The sequence below is a fragment of the Schistocerca piceifrons genome, chromosome 3 (genome assembly GCF_021461385.2).
Source record: "Schistocerca piceifrons isolate TAMUIC-IGC-003096 chromosome 3, iqSchPice1.1, whole genome shotgun sequence".
Lineage (NCBI taxonomy): Eukaryota > Metazoa > Arthropoda > Insecta > Orthoptera > Acrididae > Schistocerca > Schistocerca piceifrons.
In genome coordinates, this window is record NC_060140.1 from 167,724,286 (window position 1) to 167,743,813 (window position 19,528).

Sequence of the window (19,528 nt, forward strand, 5' to 3'; positions counted from 1 at the left end):
AATGCAGACTCATGTGACTTCTTAATCTTCAGAACGGCGGGACATTTTTTATATTTTATTTGGACATAATCTCTGCTGCACCCTACAACAAAATGGGACATTTCTCGCAAATCTTCTGTAGAATGTCAAGTACCGGTAACGGAAGTCGTTTTGTGTTGGGATATTTATTATTTATTTATTCAGCCATGGAAAATGTACAATAGTATCGGATATGTCAGAAACATATAGAAACAATAGGACCGGGCAGGAACTCTGCTATGGACTAATCAAAGGCTATAAAAGAATAAATGCTCAAGCGCCAAAAAAATACGATCATACTACTTGACCAGTTACAGAGAGAACGTACGTGATGTCGTTTTTACTGTGTGCAAGGAGAACTTCAACCTTAATTTGTTTGTGTGAAGTATGAATACCAATAGCAGTGATTTCGATAGTTGACGAAGTCTATAAACGAAAGAAAATTCTTTGAAACGCAACACTTTTACGTTACAGCATTCTTCTTGTTGAAATCGATCGATATTTATCGGACAGACGATCTGGAACTCCAAAAGGATTAATATGTTTGTACAGTAAGTGAAATAGACAATACAGAAAGTTAAAAGTTTCAAAACTTCAGCCTGACGTTTCCGTCAGCGGTGTTGGTCGCCCTGAAGGCAGCGGGAAAGCTTCGTATCCGTGCTAGCAGATGTCGCGCAGAACGCCAGTCGCAGGGGCTGCTGGAAGTGGCTTGCTGTTAGATGCTAGTGGAGAGGAGGTGGTGCTTGCTCTGTGAAGTGTTTGTGTCTGATTAAGTTGACGTACAGCGCGTAGCGAACAGCACTTTGTGATGGCGGGTGGAACCTGTTGCTGTTGACAGTGAAGTGAACGTCGCCAGCAGTAAATGCTCTGTTTAAGACGCAAACGTATGCCGTGTGTTGGTGTTAACAAACATGGGTAGTTCGCACAGTACCAAAAATGATGCTTCAGCTGCTCCAGAGAGCGGAACAGCGCGGAACCACAATGTTAGATCAAGTATACGTACTAAACAGCCTATGCCGGATCAGAATGAGTTGGAGAGGAGATTCACCAAAGTGTTGGTAAGTACCATAACACTTGCATTTTTCTTTCACATCACTGGGCAGTATTTATACCTTTTTAACATTTCGCTTAAAACTATAGTGTTTGTAAGTTCTATCGTTACGAAGCTCAGTTTTGCTTTAGTTATCACTGAAAACTGTACACTTTTAACTTCTTTAGTAGCTGGTAAGTTTAAAGGGAAGAGTTGAATGACACCAGTGAAGCGGTGTTTGATGCCATACGGAAGTCTAAGTACTGACACGGTTAAATTGATTTGGAGCTCTTGGATTTTCATCCAAGCTGTTTGATTTTACTTGGGTATAGTCGTACTTAGCGGAAACATCTAGTGTTTAGTTTGTGTCGTAGCTAATACTGCAAAACAATGCTCAACAACCATTGTTTACATTTTTTGAAGAGTCCGCGCGAAGTAAAAAAATCGGGAAGCATTTATGAACGGCTTATAGTTGAAGTTAAATTCACTGACGATTACCATGCAGAACAATTTAAAAAAAGTTTTGATCTGATTTTTTGTTGCATGCGTGAAAACGTTTGAGTCTCGGACCACGCATACTGTAAACAGTATGTGTTGTAAACAATGCGTGATTGTAGAGGGTAATTATTGTTTTGAGTTATTCATAGATCTTCTAATCTAGCTCGTCATTCCTGTAGTATTTTAAGTTTCCGTATGCTGCTTGTGTAGCGCTACCCTTGTTTTTCGTGTATGGTAGCAAAAATAGCAATAAATTTGTGATGGTTATCTTTTCGTTGCATAGTTTGGTATTACTGGAAGGATAGAATGTGTGAAAGTCATTGTGGGTTAGAAATCTACAGATTTAGCAGTCACACATCTTCTATTTTGATCATTATAGGCCTGCAGAAAATGACAGTCTGTTGACAAGTTAAGAAACTATCTAGCGACGGTCGCTTTTTCTCGCAGTAATAGTTTTGTATTATACTGTTCTATTTCGTTTTATTGGCTATCCGCAGTTTAGAGTACGTTGAAATTCACGTGGAAATTGTGTATGTACGGCAAGAAATGGCGCGACCTTCTGAGCCTAAGTGTACTACGAAGTGTTGTCACGATGGAATTCATTTCACTGCCCCTTCCTGGCAGAAGAAACTGCAGCCGAATAAATTGGCCATAGTATAGATTCTACACAGCATCAACGTATTCCTCTTGGATTTTTAAACTGTGTGGCGATGTTAACGTGAAAAAATGTTTAGCAGGGACGGCCTTGTCACATGACCCACTATATGCTGCAGAAACTATAGATAAATTGATGTAGTCTAAGGAGAAAGTAAGTAAAAGGTCACGGAGAGCTCAATAGCTATTGCGAAACATATTTAGGTAAATAAATGTATATAAAATTTTGTTAGAAGGCGGCTCTGTTAATCATAATCTATTCTTCCTTCGGCGTACGTCGTTGGTTTTGGTTGATATGCCATTGTTTTCGACACATGTGAGAAGAAAAGCCCTCGGGTATTCAGCTGGGAGAGAGGTTGGACGCGCATCGGCGGCCTGTATCATTCCCCTCGCGATACCGCCGAGGAGGACCCGGTCGTGCCCTGTGAAGGGAGCACAGAATAACACTGGCTCCAGCTGTTTTGTCGGAGGGACGACATCCACTGATGCCACATCTCTTGTGCTAGACGCCGAACGCCGTGCTGCGGGAAGCAGGAAGCGGGAATGGCCATCGGTGCATGATACTCTTTGCTGGTCACACACACTACGTACAGCTGAAATTTCAGCGAACAACATCAGAAGTGTCTCAAAGAAGTGTGATAGGAGCGTTGCTGTTTTCTATATACATAAATGATCTGGCAGACGGGGTGGGCAGCAATCTACGTTTGTTAGCTGATGATGCTGTGGTGTGCGTTGATTTAAGATAACCTAGACAAATTTTCTAGTTAGTATGATGAATGGCAGCTGGCTCTTAATGTAGAACAGTGTAGTAAGTTAATGCTGATGAGTAGGAAAAAACAATCCCCTTAATGTTCGGTTACAACATTAGTAGTGTCCTGCTTGTCTAGTCATGTCGTTTAAATATCTGGCCGTAACGTTGCAAAATAATATAAAACGGAACGACATGTGAGGATTGTGGTAGGGAAGGCGTATGGCCGACTTGGTTTATTGGGAGAATTTTAGGAAAGAGTGGTTCACCTGTAAAGTACACCACATAGAGAACACGCTGGTGCGACCAGTTCTTGAGTATTGCACGTGTGTGTGTGGAATCCGCACCATTTCAGTTTAAAGGAAAATGCCGGATTACCGGGAGGTTCGATCAGCATGCAAGTGTTATGTTTAGAAGCTGAAGTGGGAATCTCGGGAGGGAAGAATACATTCGTTTCGAAGAACACCACTGAGAAAATTTAGAGAACCGGCATTTGAAGCTGGCTGCGGAACGATCCTATTGCCGCCAACCTACATTTCGCGTAGGGTCCACGAAGATAAGTTACGAAAAATTACCCTTGCTGTATCAGCGAGTGGAATAGGGAACGTCTACTTGGGGTACAGGGTGCCCTCTGCTACGCACCGTACGGTGGCTGGCGGAGTGTGTGTGTAGATGTAGAGACGCCGCTCAGAGTAGCAAACACACATTTCGCTTTATCTCATACCGCTGGAGAATAAAGGTGATTGCCCCACCTACTTGCAGTGAAATGTTGTACCCCTTCAAATATATGTAACAAGAAGTACTATCGCATAATAGGAATCTCGTAGACCTGATCCTGTAGCTCTGATCTTGGTAGGGCGGTAAAATTCCCTAAAATTATTCCTCGCTTTTTTCGGGCACTGCTAGCTGCAGTGTTAAAGTGACTTCACGTGGAAGTTAAGACTGAAGAACACTCAGTGTACAAATGAGTTCGCAATTTCGACGGAGATTTTGATTGTATGTCACGCGAGAGGCCCCGTACCTCCGCGCAGCTGACGAGTTCGCGCTGTCACACCTGGCTAGAAACGGAGCAGATTAGATCTTTGCCGAGACCAAGGACTCGAGGGAACGGCAATTAAGCAATTTTCTGCACTGTTGGCCTAATTATCTCATTTACATTAGCTGTTGCTTTCAATGGGATGGAGTAGCATTACACTGTATTCGAGTAAGTTGTGCCAGGGACAACCATCAGCTGGACAAATTGCGAACAGACATTTCAGCAGCTTACGTATTGGCCTGGAAAACCGTGAGGGCCAAATTCAGACAAAGGCCCGTCCACTGGAACGTATGTTGACAACTGTTTCACCTTATATCTAAATAAAGACAGGCACATTACCATGTTTTCACTATCAGAACAACCTATAAAGTGGCCCTAAATATTCTTGTACAGTGCTTGAGCTGACAACACGCTGCTGCTGTCACCATTTAATGCAATAATAGCCATCTGAAAATGGGCACGAACGACCGAAACCGGTTGTGGCAGTGAAATGACGCATTCTAAAAGTCTTTGTGGCTGCTTGCGTTATTCACCATCGATTTCAGTCTTCTTTAATTTGTCAGATGGACGGTAAGATGATGCAGTTGCCTATAGTGAAGTACTATGTGAAAGAAGCTGCGTAAACATTGTCAGAACTTGATAAGATTTCAAAGTGGTGTAAAGTTTGGCAACTTGCTGTAAATACTCAGAAACGCAAACTTGCCCATTTGACAAGACGAAAAACCCTGGTGTACTCTGTCAGTGAGCGATTATTGGAATCGGACAACTCGTACAAATATCTGGGTGTAACATTTTGTAGAGATAGGCAGTGGAATGCTCAAAAATAGGCTCAGTTGTGGGTAAAGGAGGTGGTATACTTAGTTTGTTGGTCGAATTCTGGGGAAGTGCAATCAGACTACAAAGGAGATGGCTTAAAAACCATTCGTGCCATCCATCCTAGAATATTTCTAAAGTGTGTGGGACACATAAATAGGACTAATAGGGGATATTGAGAAAGGCACCACGAATGGTGCCACAGAGATACTGAAGGAGCTGAACTGGAATACTCTTAAAGATAGACGTGTTATCCACGCAAACCAAGTTGACACTGGCGCAGTGGCTGTAAATGGGAAATGTCTGTAAGAGTGCTCTCATCGTCCGCTGCGCCGTGTGTCAACTTAGTTTGCGCGTATAGTAAACTATCCCGAGAAAGTCTCTTCAAGTTTCAAGAACCGACTTTAAACGATGAGTCAAAGAATATACTACAGTCCCCAATGTATCGCTCACATAAGGATCGTAATGGTAAGATTAGAATAATTACTGCACGCACGAGGCATTCAAACAATAATTCCTCCTGCGCTCCATACGTGAATGGAATGGGAAGAAACCCTAATAACTGGTACAGTGGGACGTGACCTCTGCCATGCACCTCACGGTGATTTGCAGAGTATAGATGTAGTAGATGTAAGAAAGACATTTTCACAACCGCTTGAAAGGCTGACAATAGATTTATTTCTTCGCTTTTTAAACATTAAACTGGATAGAAATGACAGGCAAGTCATCTAACACAACACCACATACTTCACAGGAACGGTTCGTTTTTCTGCTCAGTACAGTCCAACAGCGTTAGGGTTACGACAAAGCATAAGTCGCCGTAACAAGCGAGGTCTTATTTTTAGATTCAGTTCCGGTGGCAAGCCGTGTCAGTAAACGTAAACAGTATTCCTTGCAGCTTTTCGTACATATAAAAATTCCCAACAATTGTTTAAATCGCCAGTATTTAAAGGTAAGGAAAACAACCAGCTATGTTGCTATAAACAGGCAGAAAGAACGTATCTAAGGCTCGACAATATTAGTATCCCTTTAAGTACCTCTGTATAATGGTACGTCTTCGGCAATGTTACCAGCGTAATTTCGTCCCATAGCGAAGTATTCAGGATACTTACTTTATATACATGTGTGTGCGTAAAATGTGTTCTGTTGAATGTTAATGACTGTTCCCCCGTCGTAATGTAAAAAGAGATTTACTCAGTTGCTGATACGCAAAAAACAGTAACGAGGAAAATTAGCACAATAGATTATATTTAACGGTTCATAGGCGTTAGCAAAGTCCGCCGGATCCGGAATTTCATGCAGCCTTTCACGGATTTGTTTCGCTGGCAAGAATGAAGTGGAAGAGTATTGGCTGCATAAATCGGAGACCTGAGGGAAGTCCTATACTTTCATGCGAAATAACCCAGTTTTGACGTAACTCCTAAGATATTTGCTGACTAGTCTTGAACATTGCAGCACCTTTGAGCGAGAGAATTAGGAACTGGATTGACGGAACCCAGACAACAAACTGTAGCGGCGGTACTCTTAAGTATGAGGGCATGCTCGAGAAAGAACGAGACACGCTCGGAAAAGAGGAGTGCAAACAAAATCCAGTGGCTCAGTGGGCGAAAGAGAAGCGAGGCAGCAAATTCCACAGAAGGTGCTGATCTGTCAGGGCAGCGAGCCCCTGGACGATTCGCTCAGGCCGTACACTCACCTGAAGTTCAGCCTGTTCGCCAGTTTTCTCAGCATGGCGAGTTTATCTCCACAGCAGACATGCATCTTCATAATATTCTTGTGGTGGATTAATAATGGGTTTCCTCAGTCTTGCTGGCAACTGGGAGAAAGATGGTATCGCACAGACCGATTGTTGGCGTATCGTATTCCAGCTTGTAGTGAGTAGAACATTGTGACATCCCCTGTGAAGTCGCTCAAGAGGAACAGACTCGTTTGGATTCAGTTGTCTTAAGCTGGATGATCGTGTCACCTAGCATCTACAACGATCTATGACAGTGTCACAATTCTATAGTCTGAACATAAACGCCATAAAACTTCCAGAAGACAAGAATGTCCTGTTTACAGAAAAAAAATGCTGTCTATACTAAATACCGGTTTCTCAGAGGGTCCGATTTAGAAGAATTCTGTTTGCAGTTCAGCATTTTCACTTTAGTGAAGACGAAGTGAATTCTCATTTTTATTTTTTTAGTATAGTAGAATTTCCTTATGGATGAGAGTGAATTCGTAAGGACAAGGAAGAGATTATTACTCAAGGAAATAAAATGTTTTTCAAAAAACCCTTGCCTGCACAAAATCCGTGCGAAACTGTTTTATTACACATACGTAGATCATACACATTGGGGAAAAAAGTGCAAACTGAACTCTAGTGAAAATAAATTGTACTTCATCCTCTTTGAGACTTAGAATGGCTAGAAAACTTGCAATCGATTAGACACATTTATTCCTGTACACAGAGTTAGCGAATGTTTCGTCACTGGCTACCGATTGTGTAAGGACCTTTTGCCTTTGAGACGGTGGGTACAGCAGTATACAAAATAGGTAGCTACAAATTATATAGGGCTGTTGCTAAGGAATTCTATCTTGCTAGTTCATCAGAATTTCTCTCAATTTATAAAGATAGTGCGTCTTTTCAACTAAATAAGTGAAATGCAAAACTTCCCAGTCAGTCTAATACATCTTCCCCTTCACTCGTCACAAAATCACTTCCTTCACATCAGCCAAAAATTTTAAAAAGTTACAACCTAAATGCGGTAGAGCGATTACATACACATTTCCAGAATCGATATTGGTGTGTGTGTGTGTGTGTGTGGGTGTGGGTTTGTGTTTCCAGAGTGGTCACCTGTCTACGTGTCAGCACCTATTCACTTTAGCCAATTACTACCGTTTGTGATAAATGTCGCCCGTATCTTGCGAAGACGGCAGCTGTGGTGTAGTCTCTGTTTCCAGGCTATTGTAACAGACGCCACCGGTGCTCTTGTAGCTACACTTGTACTGGACCTCGTATGGTTTTTTAGAATAACAAGAAAACCGACGAACTGGTGCGAATGAAACTGTCACAAAATAGTTTCAAAGCGGGCGCCCATTTTCGGCTGACGAAATAAACGATCTCACTACACTAAAACTAAGGAATTAGTGGACGGAAACAAATTCCAGAACAAAGAAGCAGTGTTTGTTGAAGTAGACTGGATCAAGGAAGCGCTGACCCAGTGCCATAGCAGTGATAAGCCAGGTCAAGGATCTATGACCAAATTCTTCTTGTGCAGGAAGCGAGTTCATAGCTGCGCAACCTTTAAGATTGCGATTCCAAAATCGTAATCGCTTTTTTTTTTTTTTTTTTTCCAGTAGACGGTAACAGTGGATTCTAATGAGGGGCAGATGACAAGTTATGGAATGTGAAGTGCTGCAGATGTGTTCATTGCAGGCGGCATTGTCAGCGGAAAGGAGAGTTATATTTAACGAGAACAAATCACAGTAAATGGAATACTCGATTCAGTTACACATACAGATATCTTGCTAGTAATAAACTTATTTAACTCAAAAAGGATGTACCGAGCCGGAGGGCATAGTGGTAAGGTCCTGGATTGGGGAGAGCGACGGTTCAAATCCCCGTCTAGCCATCCAGATTTAGATTACCTAAATCAGATAAGGTAAATATCGAGACCTTTCCTCTGAAAGGGCACAGCTAATACTGTTCCCCAATGGGAGATTACGTGTAATCTCCAATGAACGACGTCGACGAGGCGTTAAACCCTAATCCCCCGTCCTTTCCCAAAACGACACCTGCTTCAGAAAGCAAATGTAGGAGAATATAGGCCTATTAGCACTAGTTATGGAACTAACATTGTGGGTACAAGGAACATAAACAAACAAAATCCATCAGTGGGATGAGTGCTTTATTCATTTCTTCTGATAGTATTTTTTAAACACAAATCGTATAATTACCTGTTCCGACTTACCGAGTCATCAGGTGATACGAACAAGTTACGTATTAACTCGTCAACTGAAGAGGCCTCTCCCGGCTGAAACACATAACAAAATAAAATAAATGCTATATTTAGTTCAAAGACCCTTCGACAATTTGCTGATTAGAGGCTTCGCAAGATAAAGACATTTTACATACGAAGTAGTGGAAAAATTTTGATGTCGTCGTGAATAATGACAAACGGGAGGATATGAGAAAAGAAGTAATGGAAAGGAATTTGTGGAATATGTTAAAGAACAACCTGTAGAACCGATGTTCTTGTAGGATATGGGGCTATTACAAATAGCAATTTAGATTGATGCGGGTTAGAGAAGAAATCGTATGTTGCAAAGTGTCTAAGATTGCAATCCGTCCGCATGTATCGGTACTGTCACCTTTACGGTCCTTCTTGTCCCGACATCCCGACAAGACCCAATTATGGCCCAATTTTGCAAAATATTGTTAAGAGTTGGCTCAAGTATTGCAGTAACGCCCATGTAAATGAAGCCTCTGTTTTACGTCAACAAGTTTGTTGACAAGGTCGTCTCACAGGCAGCATTGCATGTTGCGTATCCTGTATAGGTGATGCAAGCACTTCCTAGATCTAGCGCCATCGTTCGAGAACATTCCTGACCTCTCCAGCAGTACGGTACTGGAAGTATCCAAGCAGAGCCTCGCAGAACAATCGGGCAGTTCCCATTTGCCTAGCGATCTGAAAAGACGATTCTACCCATGACCGAGCGCAAGTTAGCAATGATAAGTGTTTACTGCGGGTATATAGGGTGCGGAGTGTATAGTGATGTGTACTTTGTTGACTAAAGTATTTTTGTCGACTGTTTACCGCCTAATAAACTTATCATAGCCAACTAAAATGCGTAAGGATAGAAAGAGAAAGTAATTTCTCGGATGATTACACATAAGAGTGGCCTATTGTCAAGAAAGAACTTACGGATCAGGAAGCGTAGTGAGAGATCTGTAGCGGTTTCATCTCGTTAACTCAAGAAGGTAAGACAGATCTGAGGAATCACATTTCTACGAAGAATCGTAGATTCGCGGTAGCGTCGACGTTAAAGCCTGTTTCTACACCCATGATTACATAATATACCCAGGAAGAATTGCTCGTTGCTGCTGCAGAACTATCAGCAGCTTATAAAGTTGTCAAGCTTCATCAATCCTTCAGTTCTCTTTACCGTAAAACTGAATGCCACGATGTACCCTGATTCCAAAGTCGCCGCAAAGCATTCTACAGCCAGAACCAAAGTTACGATTGTTCTAATATTCTCGCACCACTCTGTTTCCGAATGCATAAAACAATTGCAAGAAGTTTCACTTTACGGCGTAGGCACCGAAGTATCGAACCACAAGACTGAAAAGGTGTTTCCTTCAGTTGTTCAGTATTTTACTAAAACTGACGGAATGGAACAGAAGCTGGTGAAGTTTGAGTCGCTGAATAAAGAAACATCGGAGAAATTGCAAAATTTTATCTAGGCACATTAAGACAGCTGCAAATTCTATCAGATAAATTAATCACTTTTTGTGGAGGGAATACCGGTTCTAACTTAGGTCTTCATCAAGGCGGCCAGCGGAATGTTTCACCAAATTCAAGAACTATGGGGAAAAAATGTGGAAGGAATTGGATCCCCTGCCCATATTCTCGGCAGTATTATATCAAGCGTTGGTGGAGTTTAATCTGTGTACATACATAATCGTCATAAAAATATTTATTTTTCCATGTACACGGTAAGGAAAGAGAAGCTGAAAGAGTTCTGCTTATACGTTGATACCAGTTATCAGACTCAAAAACAAGACGGCTGTCGTTAATGACTGCAATTAAGAGAATTCTTAAGCTTTGGATTCCGTCAAATTTTTGACGCCGAAGACAGGCCACCTAAAGAAACTTCAGAAATTATTCGGTAGTCTAGGCAGTGATACAAACTTCAGGTTTCTGCAGTCAAACTTGGCGCTGTTTGAAATAGTATAAAAAGCGTGGAGAAGAATGAAGTCACGGTAATTGAAATAAGAAATATATTAATCGGTAATCAAAGATATGTGAATGAAAGGAAGCATGCCAGTTTTTTATTGGCATAAGAACCAAGCTGAATTTGAACAAATTAAAAAATGAGAACCCTAACCAAGAAATGATTAATTCGATTTGGAAATTTAGGGAAGAGGCAATAGCTCTCAATAAATATAAAGTATTTGGTTGGGTGACGTAAACCGAAACCCCAGATTGGTTGGTGATTGGAAACGGTGTTGTGTACCTGACTAAATATGGTGTGAAGATTTCAGGAGGCAATTGTTTTTAGTAATATATGTATCTGAAGAGCTTTTTGGAAACTAGGCGTGATTCGGAAGAGTGGAAGTCTAAGCACTCATTGGAGTAAGGTGGATTTACTTTCTTAAGGAAACCGAAAAACCTGAACGCAAATGCCAACTGTTAGAATTATGCTAGTATTTGTTTTCTATTCCCGCACACATTGCTGCTGTGGAAAGAGTATTTTCGCTGATGTCGGCCCAGTGGACTGATGAAAGAAGCGGACTTCTACCAGGGACTGTGGAACCAATCTTGAAGTGCCAGTTTAACTAAAAGCAGACTTGCAAAGAGTTAAAAAGGTGAAATATTCCGAAAAGTATGGTCGGTCAGCTACTCCTGTCGCAACAAATTCCATGTAATTGTGTTCTATGTAAAAAGTAATTATATTAAATTAATTTCTTACTTCTACACCCTCATCAGAGTGTGTCCCGACGATGTCCCAGCTAGATAGTACCCTAATTGCGTCACCTAGAATGAGTATAGTAGTAGAATTCCAGAAGTCGATGTAAGTTGATCCCTGACTATTGCAATGGGTTGGACGCGGTCCTGTCTCAACCAATCACGTAAGACGATTGTGTGTGTGTGTGTGTGTGTGTGTGTGTGTGTGTGTGTGCTGTGACATGGCGCCTCTAACCGCTTTGGCAAGCCATTTTGTAAAAGTCTCTGTGGCATCGCAGTTTCAACTGTAAACAGTGCTGCAAGCTGTCACGGATCTTACTACGCAGGATCGATTATAGGCTATACCACTCTGGAACTTGCGGAGAGTACTTCCTGTCATGATGTGCTACAAACTGTTGTGTTGGTAACTTGAACACACTTCGACCGTGCGTAGAGGTTTATAGCGCTTTAAGGAAACCTAATTGGCCATAATCCTATTCACGGACGATTGCGGTCCGCGCTGGTCGAGGCAGGGGTGGGGGGATTGCATTGTTCCTGGTTCCAGGCGCCAGTAACTGTACGCGCATACACGCGCTTTGTCTCGCTTGATAATGTAGAATTTGTTGCCTACCACTATCATCAGCGAGGACAATACTACTGCCATCGTATATGAATAAAAAGCCGCTAAATAACTCGCTACAATAATGTTGAATGCTCGTACTGGCTACGCCTTACACAGCAGAGCGCTCAGAGCAGTACATTGGCTGTCGGAGAATGCGTGACGGAGGTGTGCAGAACGGCCTAAGTTCCACCGCCATCGTTCGTGACTCCAACTATAGTCCCGCCAACAGTTGACACGAAACAGGGGAGCTGACTTCGGAGCGCGTGCTGGCTGTTGTGGAGGTCAGCGGACACGTGTCGCGTGTAAACAACTCTGCAGTGCACGCGTCCCCCCTGGCTCCCCATCAGCCCTAGGCGCACAAAGCAGTGAGCAAAGCGCGGCTGATTGCTACCTCTCGTTACGCACTGCTACACATCGCGCTTTTGTGTTCAGCGGCAGGGAGCAAGCACTGTAAATTCGTGATTTACCCTCCCACCTTTTCCACATAAGGTACAGTTCTTTACGGACGAGTGTGTCGACATTTAATTTAAGAGTCAAATTAGCGCTTGATCACTAAGTCTGTTGACATTTTTAAAACCATCGGGAAACTGATATACCGATACTTAAAAAAAAAATTATCGGCCCTCGTTATATCGAAAAGAATTATCGATTTATCGACGGAAAAAGTATCGACTTACGAGCCAAAAAAAAATCGGCTGCACATTGTAAATCTACTGCCAGTTTCAGAGCTCTATTGATTTATTATTAAATATTCTGCACATCAACAAGCCAGCAACCTATCCCCCTTAGAGCAAGAATTGAAGGGATAACGATGCACGTTCACGCTTGGCGGTAACCACTTTGCAGACAACGATAACTGCAGGTAAGTGGCACAATGAAAGGTGTCAGATGGGTCCGTCGTTCGGTTTCGTCGCATATTGGATTTGTCTGGAACACATCATGTCGACTTCCCCTTTTTTCCCAGCAATCACCAGCGACCTAGCAGTTGTAGTGTCAGACCTGCGTGGTGCAGTTAAACGTTGCACTGGCTGTTGGTATCACCGAGCGCCGATAACGTCGGTGTTACTGCATCCCTCACACGTTTCCGACCACCGCAAATACCAATCTTGTCATTTACATTTACGTTCATCAGTGTCTGCGACTGTTCTTGAAGAATGCCGATGTGAAGTAGTAACTCACTAGTAGCGTAAAAATTGTTTTTAACACAACTGGTGTGCTATTTCTTCACACCGGATATCTTGTGATTCCATTCACACGGCCCCCCACCCCCCTCCATGTGTACTCGGACGTGTTTGTGCCATCTATACTTGGTTCGTACAGTCAGAAAGAAAGACTGGACGTGATGAAAGGTCAAACAGTAGCACACGGTGAAAGTAAAGTTATGTTCTACTACAATTTCAAAAGAACAACTTCAAATATTTATCGAAAATTGTGAAAAAATGTAAAATAAAAATATCGGCACTCTGTATTATCAATCGGATATCGCTACTTTTTGGAAACATATAGATATACCTATATTCTATCAACAGCCTTAATCAGGACCCTATTTAACTTCTGCAGCCACCAAGACTGAACCTGTGGAGCCGGCCGAAGTGGCCGTGCGGTTAAAGGCGCTGCAGTCTGGAACCGCAAGACCGCTACGGTCGCAGGTTCGAATCCTGCCTCGGGCATGGATGTTTGTGATGTCCTTAGGTTAGTTAGGTTTAACTAGTTCTAAGTTCTAGGGGACTAATGACCTCCGCAGTTGAGTCCCATAGTGCTCAGAGCCATTTTTTTGAACCTGTGGTCCAGACCCTCTCAGGGGAAATATTGTGACGACTAATCAGCCAAAATTGCATTTTAAAACAATTTTCGAATCGAAAGCCCGTGACCCAGCGTTTAGTGTCTATTACTATGATTTGTGATTTGATTAGATTAAAAAATTGGGAACTGAAATCACAGAAAGGTTGACACGTTTATTTACAGCGCCACGAATATTTCTTATTTAAAAAGCTAATAATTATGTCGGTGCAGTGAAACTAATTTGAAAAAAGCTAAAAAATGTCTTGTGAAAAGATTTAGCTAATTAGGGAAACATTCGACGCGTCTTTGAATGGTGCTCGAAATCATGTGGAACAAGTAAGGTGCCGATTCAGATTTTGAAGATTGCTATATTTGTTTATCGGAACCTTAAATTCTCTATTGGCACCTTTCGAGCGTCGAAAGATTGTCTACTGTATTTCTTACGTTTAGACAAATTTCAAGTAGTATTTTTTTCTCCAAAAGTAGACCTCACGCAGTTCAGTTTGATCCCCCATATCTCAGTTTCCCACTCCTCGTTTGGCTTACAAAATTCCGTTGTCTAATTTCTAGGAAAAATGTTTCCCTGTAGAACTACTAGTCCTATGCGCGCATTTCTTCATTCGAATACATTTTTAATAAAATTATTGGCCTTTTGTTGAACAGTACAGCTGCTTAACAAATGCTTTATGAAATCAGACAAAGCCAAATTATATCTTTATTTTTAAACTCGATTTACAAGCGTCAGTATGTGGCGCAATAAAGATATATATGCGACTCTTCCAGGATGCAACAAGCTATTATACGATTGATTTCCATTTTTGTCATTCATTCTCGTTTTGATTCGTATTTCCCGGGTAATCAGCGTTTCCGCTATGTTGTCCCTTCGCTTATATTGGCGTGAAGAACATTTAGTGCATCTTAAGTGACTCAGATTACCCCTCCACGCTCGGATATTCACTCCATGTCGGAGAGACTTACCACTCCGCTCCTATAGAGGTGAACAGACAAACAAGTGTTCTCCAACGTTTTTAGAATAATTGAAGTAACGTGTTTTCTCGGGATTATTCTTCTTGGCGTACCACGATTACGTTGGTTTGGTACGGTGAAGCTTACGTAAAACAGTTTCACTGCTGGTATGCGTTTCAAATGTGGAAAGCCGGAATATAGGAGTACTTTACGGCCAACATAGTGATTCTCAGTCAATGAGATATCTGTTGCTGTCGCGTTAGTTACCAAATTTGCGGTTGTATGGTCACATTGATTCTCTCTCTCTCTCTCTCTGCGATTTGTTCGTTACTCGACAGGACTGTTCGCAAATGACGGGAGGTTTGATTTGCTGGGTGTATATCGTCTAGGATTTTCTCGCGTGTCCGGTGTCACAGCTGAGAGCTGCATTCACGCAGGTCGCTGTGCTTTAGAATCGGATCCGTTAGGAAACGATGATGTGGTAAAAGACGGCTAATAGCGTCGTTAAGCGCGTGACGTACATGTTGTTCGTTCTTTCAAGATGTGGCCAACGATATCAACCACAGCAAATTCACTCTTTAGCCGGTGGGGTACGTGCGTCTACAGTACAATTCACTCCACTACATATTTAAACGTAAGTTGTACCAGCTGAGCAAAAAGCTGATCATTTAGTAAAGGCATTGATAGTTTTTGAGAAAATTGTCGCGTTTCTTAATTTGATGGAATGAAATGGAAGAAACAGTGCGGACAAAATCCGCTCGCATTAAAAGTTAATGGCGCATTTCTACAGCGTGCACGGAGAATAAAAGTAACTTAAAAGCGAAGTCGTCCAATTGTTGTGTGGTGTTCTGCGGCAGGGGAGTCTTACCAGGTATAGAGCAGGGCGAGAAGATCAAAGAACAAAAGATAGCTTTGGGGTACGTTTGACAATCACCTTAAGGATCCGTTTTCTTTTAACTACTGCACATGTACAAAATTTCCTCCACCGGGTGCAAGGCAAAGATGCAGACGATAATCAAATCTCGTCACATACTTTTAAGTGTCGTATTTCCTGCATTCAGAAGTCGTAGTTCATCCAAAGTGCTTGTAAGTGGAGGCACACACAGTCTTTCACAAACCACACAAAGAAATTTCATTATTTACCGCGAGGTAAGGGATATAAGTAAAGAAGCGCAGAAGCAATAGACAATGAACCAGAAAGCAGAGAAGTGTAAGCATTCTAAAGGAACGGTCGACGCTGGAAAACTAAACTGTGGAATAATACAAATGATTGTTCTCTCATTTCTGTGTTGGCATAGAATTAGTGCACGTGTTTTATACGTGACCTGATATGATCGCTGTGTACCGATCAAAACTCCTAGTACTAATCCACACGGAATAAGATTAGCAAATAAGAACAAATACGTGTATAGCCGAAAGCGAACCCTCCACCTCGATTGTTCCGACTCAAAACTGTACCCAGCACGGATGATAGTTAAATGAAGATACCTGTACGTGTGATGACATTGTTGTATCATTCAGGCGTACACACACAGCGTGCAGATGCTCTTGGCGAAATATAATTAAACATTTTTCCAATTGCTGGTAACGAGGAATCGCCTTATGAAGTCAGAGTGGGCGAATTTTGCTTCACGCATTCGAAAACTGTCTTACTGTGGTCAGTAAGATGTCCGTCTGACGCGGATTAGGGCTAAAGCGCCCTTAAGTATGTGTTACACTAATGGTTACTTTTAAGAAGTGGAAAGACGCCTGATGGTAGTGCGAAGCACGATCGGTGCCACTGACGAGATAGTGAGCGGTCGGAAACGGCGGAATGAACCACGGTGACACGTCCGATCGCCCGCGGTCATACCAGCACGTTCTGTGCTCTTCGTCCCTGGGACGAGTTCGTGACTTTGACGGGCCCAGCGAAATTCACTTTCGGCAGCGTTCAGGCGCTCGATATAGGCAAACATCTTGTCACACTTTTTTTAGCCCCACGCTCTTGTAAAGCTATTTCGGAACCACACTAGTTCTTCTCTCATAGTCAAAGCAGTCCCGTACTCTGGGAATGAGCGTATGGGAGCAGGTCCAGGGATTCTGCGCCGCCGTTGTAGGCAAGGTCCTAGTGGAGGTGGTTTGTTGCTACCTACTTGCGACATGTTGTGAAGTGTCTTGTGGATGACTGTTGTGGGTGCTTGTACAGTGTAGTGTCGGGTTTGTGTAGTGTTGCCTTGTGTTACGGAATTATGGAAGGGAGAAGATGAAACCCAGTGCCGGCACATAGCCTACTTCTCTGGAGTAGCACCAAGGGGGCGGCCAAATGTAATTTTACAATCCGACGGACTTCTCGCCTTAGATGTCGTCACTTCATGAGGCGGCGAAGTGGTTTGAAATTTAATGCAGGGCATTGGCATAAAGTTTAGTGATTAGGAACTTTACGCCACACCTCTCCTCTCCTGCCGGAAACATACTGACAGTGAAAGTTTCGAATCACTAGGATTCGAACCAGCTTACATAAATAGTCCAGCGCCACCACACAGGCTTCCTATATAACTCGTCTCAATTTCACGCCCTTTCTCATTCGCTTCCATTTAATCAGTTAGCTTTCCCAAACAGCTGAGTTCTTTGGACGTTTGTTACCTGAGATCATTAGATTTCAGATTCCATAATCTCATCGTCATGCACCTTCTAGGCGCCGCTAGTAACCGCACTGGGAAAAACGGTGTCAATCAAGACCCCTAACCCGCGACAACTATTGTCAAAAGCTGTGTTGCAAGTTGCACCAAGCTCACAAATCGTATCCAGTGCCAACATAAACATAAATTTCTTCGTAATTATTTTGAAAAAACTGAAAAACATTCTTTTTTAAATGTATACCTGCCACAGAATCAACAGCGGAATCGGCACTTGGTAGGTTCAAAAATGGCTCTGAACACTATAAAGAATTGCAGCATTCTTCTTTGGTTTCGGGAAGGGTTTTCACTCGGGCAGTACGGTGTCAGAAACTTTGGTTGTACGGTTGCCAGTTCTATTCAGAAGTTCTAGAACGTTCATTGCTGCGTTTTCATACAGTGAAGAATTTCGAAATGATAGGTGTAAGACACCAGTGACAACCCTTTAACGCCGTCATGTGACGGACTATGGTAGCGAGCCTCCACTACGAGACGAAACAAAATGTGGAAGCCATTTAATATTACCAGCGTTGGATATAAAATGCAGACTGGCAAAAGGGAGAAAAACATTTTTTAAAGAAATTTATGGTGAAATATAAATTTAAATGTTTATCTTTTCTCGAAGGTATTTGCCTGAGGTGTAGTGCAACGTGGAACATATAGGCAATTCAGACAAGGAGAGAAGTTAGCTTTTGAAGTGTTTTGCTATAGAAGAACGCTGAAGACTACACGGGTTCCGGTGTATGAGAGGAACGATCATTCGAAGCAAAAAATCAGACAAGTAAACATGTGCTCTCAAAGGCATACCTTAAGAGCTATGAACGCTTAATCAGAAGAAATGATTTACAGTAGCGAAGGTGAAAAAGTGCGAGCCCATGTTTACTGGTATCGCGCGCGCACGCACACACACACACACACACACACACACACACACACGTTTGTTCGTGTAAAATACGGTAAACTGCGGTCTTGTTAGTTAATTTTTCGTCTTTTACTTAACTGACGTTTGATAATGGAATGAAATAATAAATATATCAATAAAGAAAAGTTTTCACCACACAAAAGGGAGCAATAAGAATGTTGGTTTCATTCACGGACGTCATGTAGGCGCTAGGCATTTTAACTGCGCCGTCGTAGTACGTGTATTCGCTAATGCAATTCGTCTAAGGTAAACCATCACAACTCACAAGAAGTGATGCCCATGCCTACAACACTAGAGCGGAGAAAATGACCTTTATTACCCATTATTAAAGGTTTGAGCGACTGGGAAAGGAGTTCAGTATGCAGCAACAAAAAGTTTTGGTTATTTGCCCATAACGTAAAATGTTCGACGGTTAGCAAAGCAAGTTTTAAATCGAACTTTACATAATTTCTCCTGGAGAATGCCTTCTATTCCATTGACGAAATTCTACCTAAAAACTCGTAGCCAGTAAAGCAAAAATAAAAACCTTGTTTTCAAGTATAGCAGCATGAGTAGGGCAAAAAAAGTGCTAATGTTAATAATGTATACGTATCCTGGAACTTGAATCGTTCCACGTCGTTTCGATAAAAGAATCGTTCAAATGACCTATGGAATATCTATCTAACTAAGCTACAATATATCGTTTGGTTACGTAAACACATACAGACATTAAAGTTATCAGTAGTAGTGCAGATGTTCCACATTACGTGACTCGAACTACCGATCACGTAACATGGAGGAAAAACATATTTATTATTGAGCGTAGCTGTATGTTCCGTTTCATAACATAGCTGTAGTAACATATACACCAACCTTTGTTACGTAAAATTTATTAGATATGAAAAGTAGTATGCTGTCATTTATAAGTTGAAACGTAATAATCAATAGAAATACGTACTTATGACTTAGTCAGTGGTGATTCAAAGACCGGCCCCAAAAGAAATGTATATCTAATTTCGCAGTGTCTGGTGTCGCGCCGCGTGACCCTTCGCTGCCACCTGATCTCGTTGTGTACAGCAGAGCTCACTCGCGCGGACCATTTCGTACCACGTGGGGTCACACCGTGTGGCTATCGCCGTCGGTAAAGATTTGACCA

At 42.1% G+C, this 19,528-nt stretch overlaps 1 protein-coding gene across 5 annotated transcripts in view; it reads left to right on the plus strand.

Annotated features, from left to right (window-relative positions):
• The first annotated feature begins 727 nt into the window (after positions 1–727).
• The window catches only part of LOC124787762 (formin-like protein), a 453,708-nt gene continuing 434,907 nt past the window's right edge, over positions 728–19,528 (plus strand). For all 5 annotated transcript variants that reach the window (XM_047254638.1, XM_047254640.1, XM_047254639.1 and 2 more), the window contains exon 1: positions 728–1,076. In XM_047254638.1, the coding sequence (XP_047110594.1) occupies positions 930–1,076 (147 nt within the window). In that variant the 5' untranslated portion in view covers positions 728–929. The remainder of the gene's footprint in view (positions 1,077–19,528) is intronic.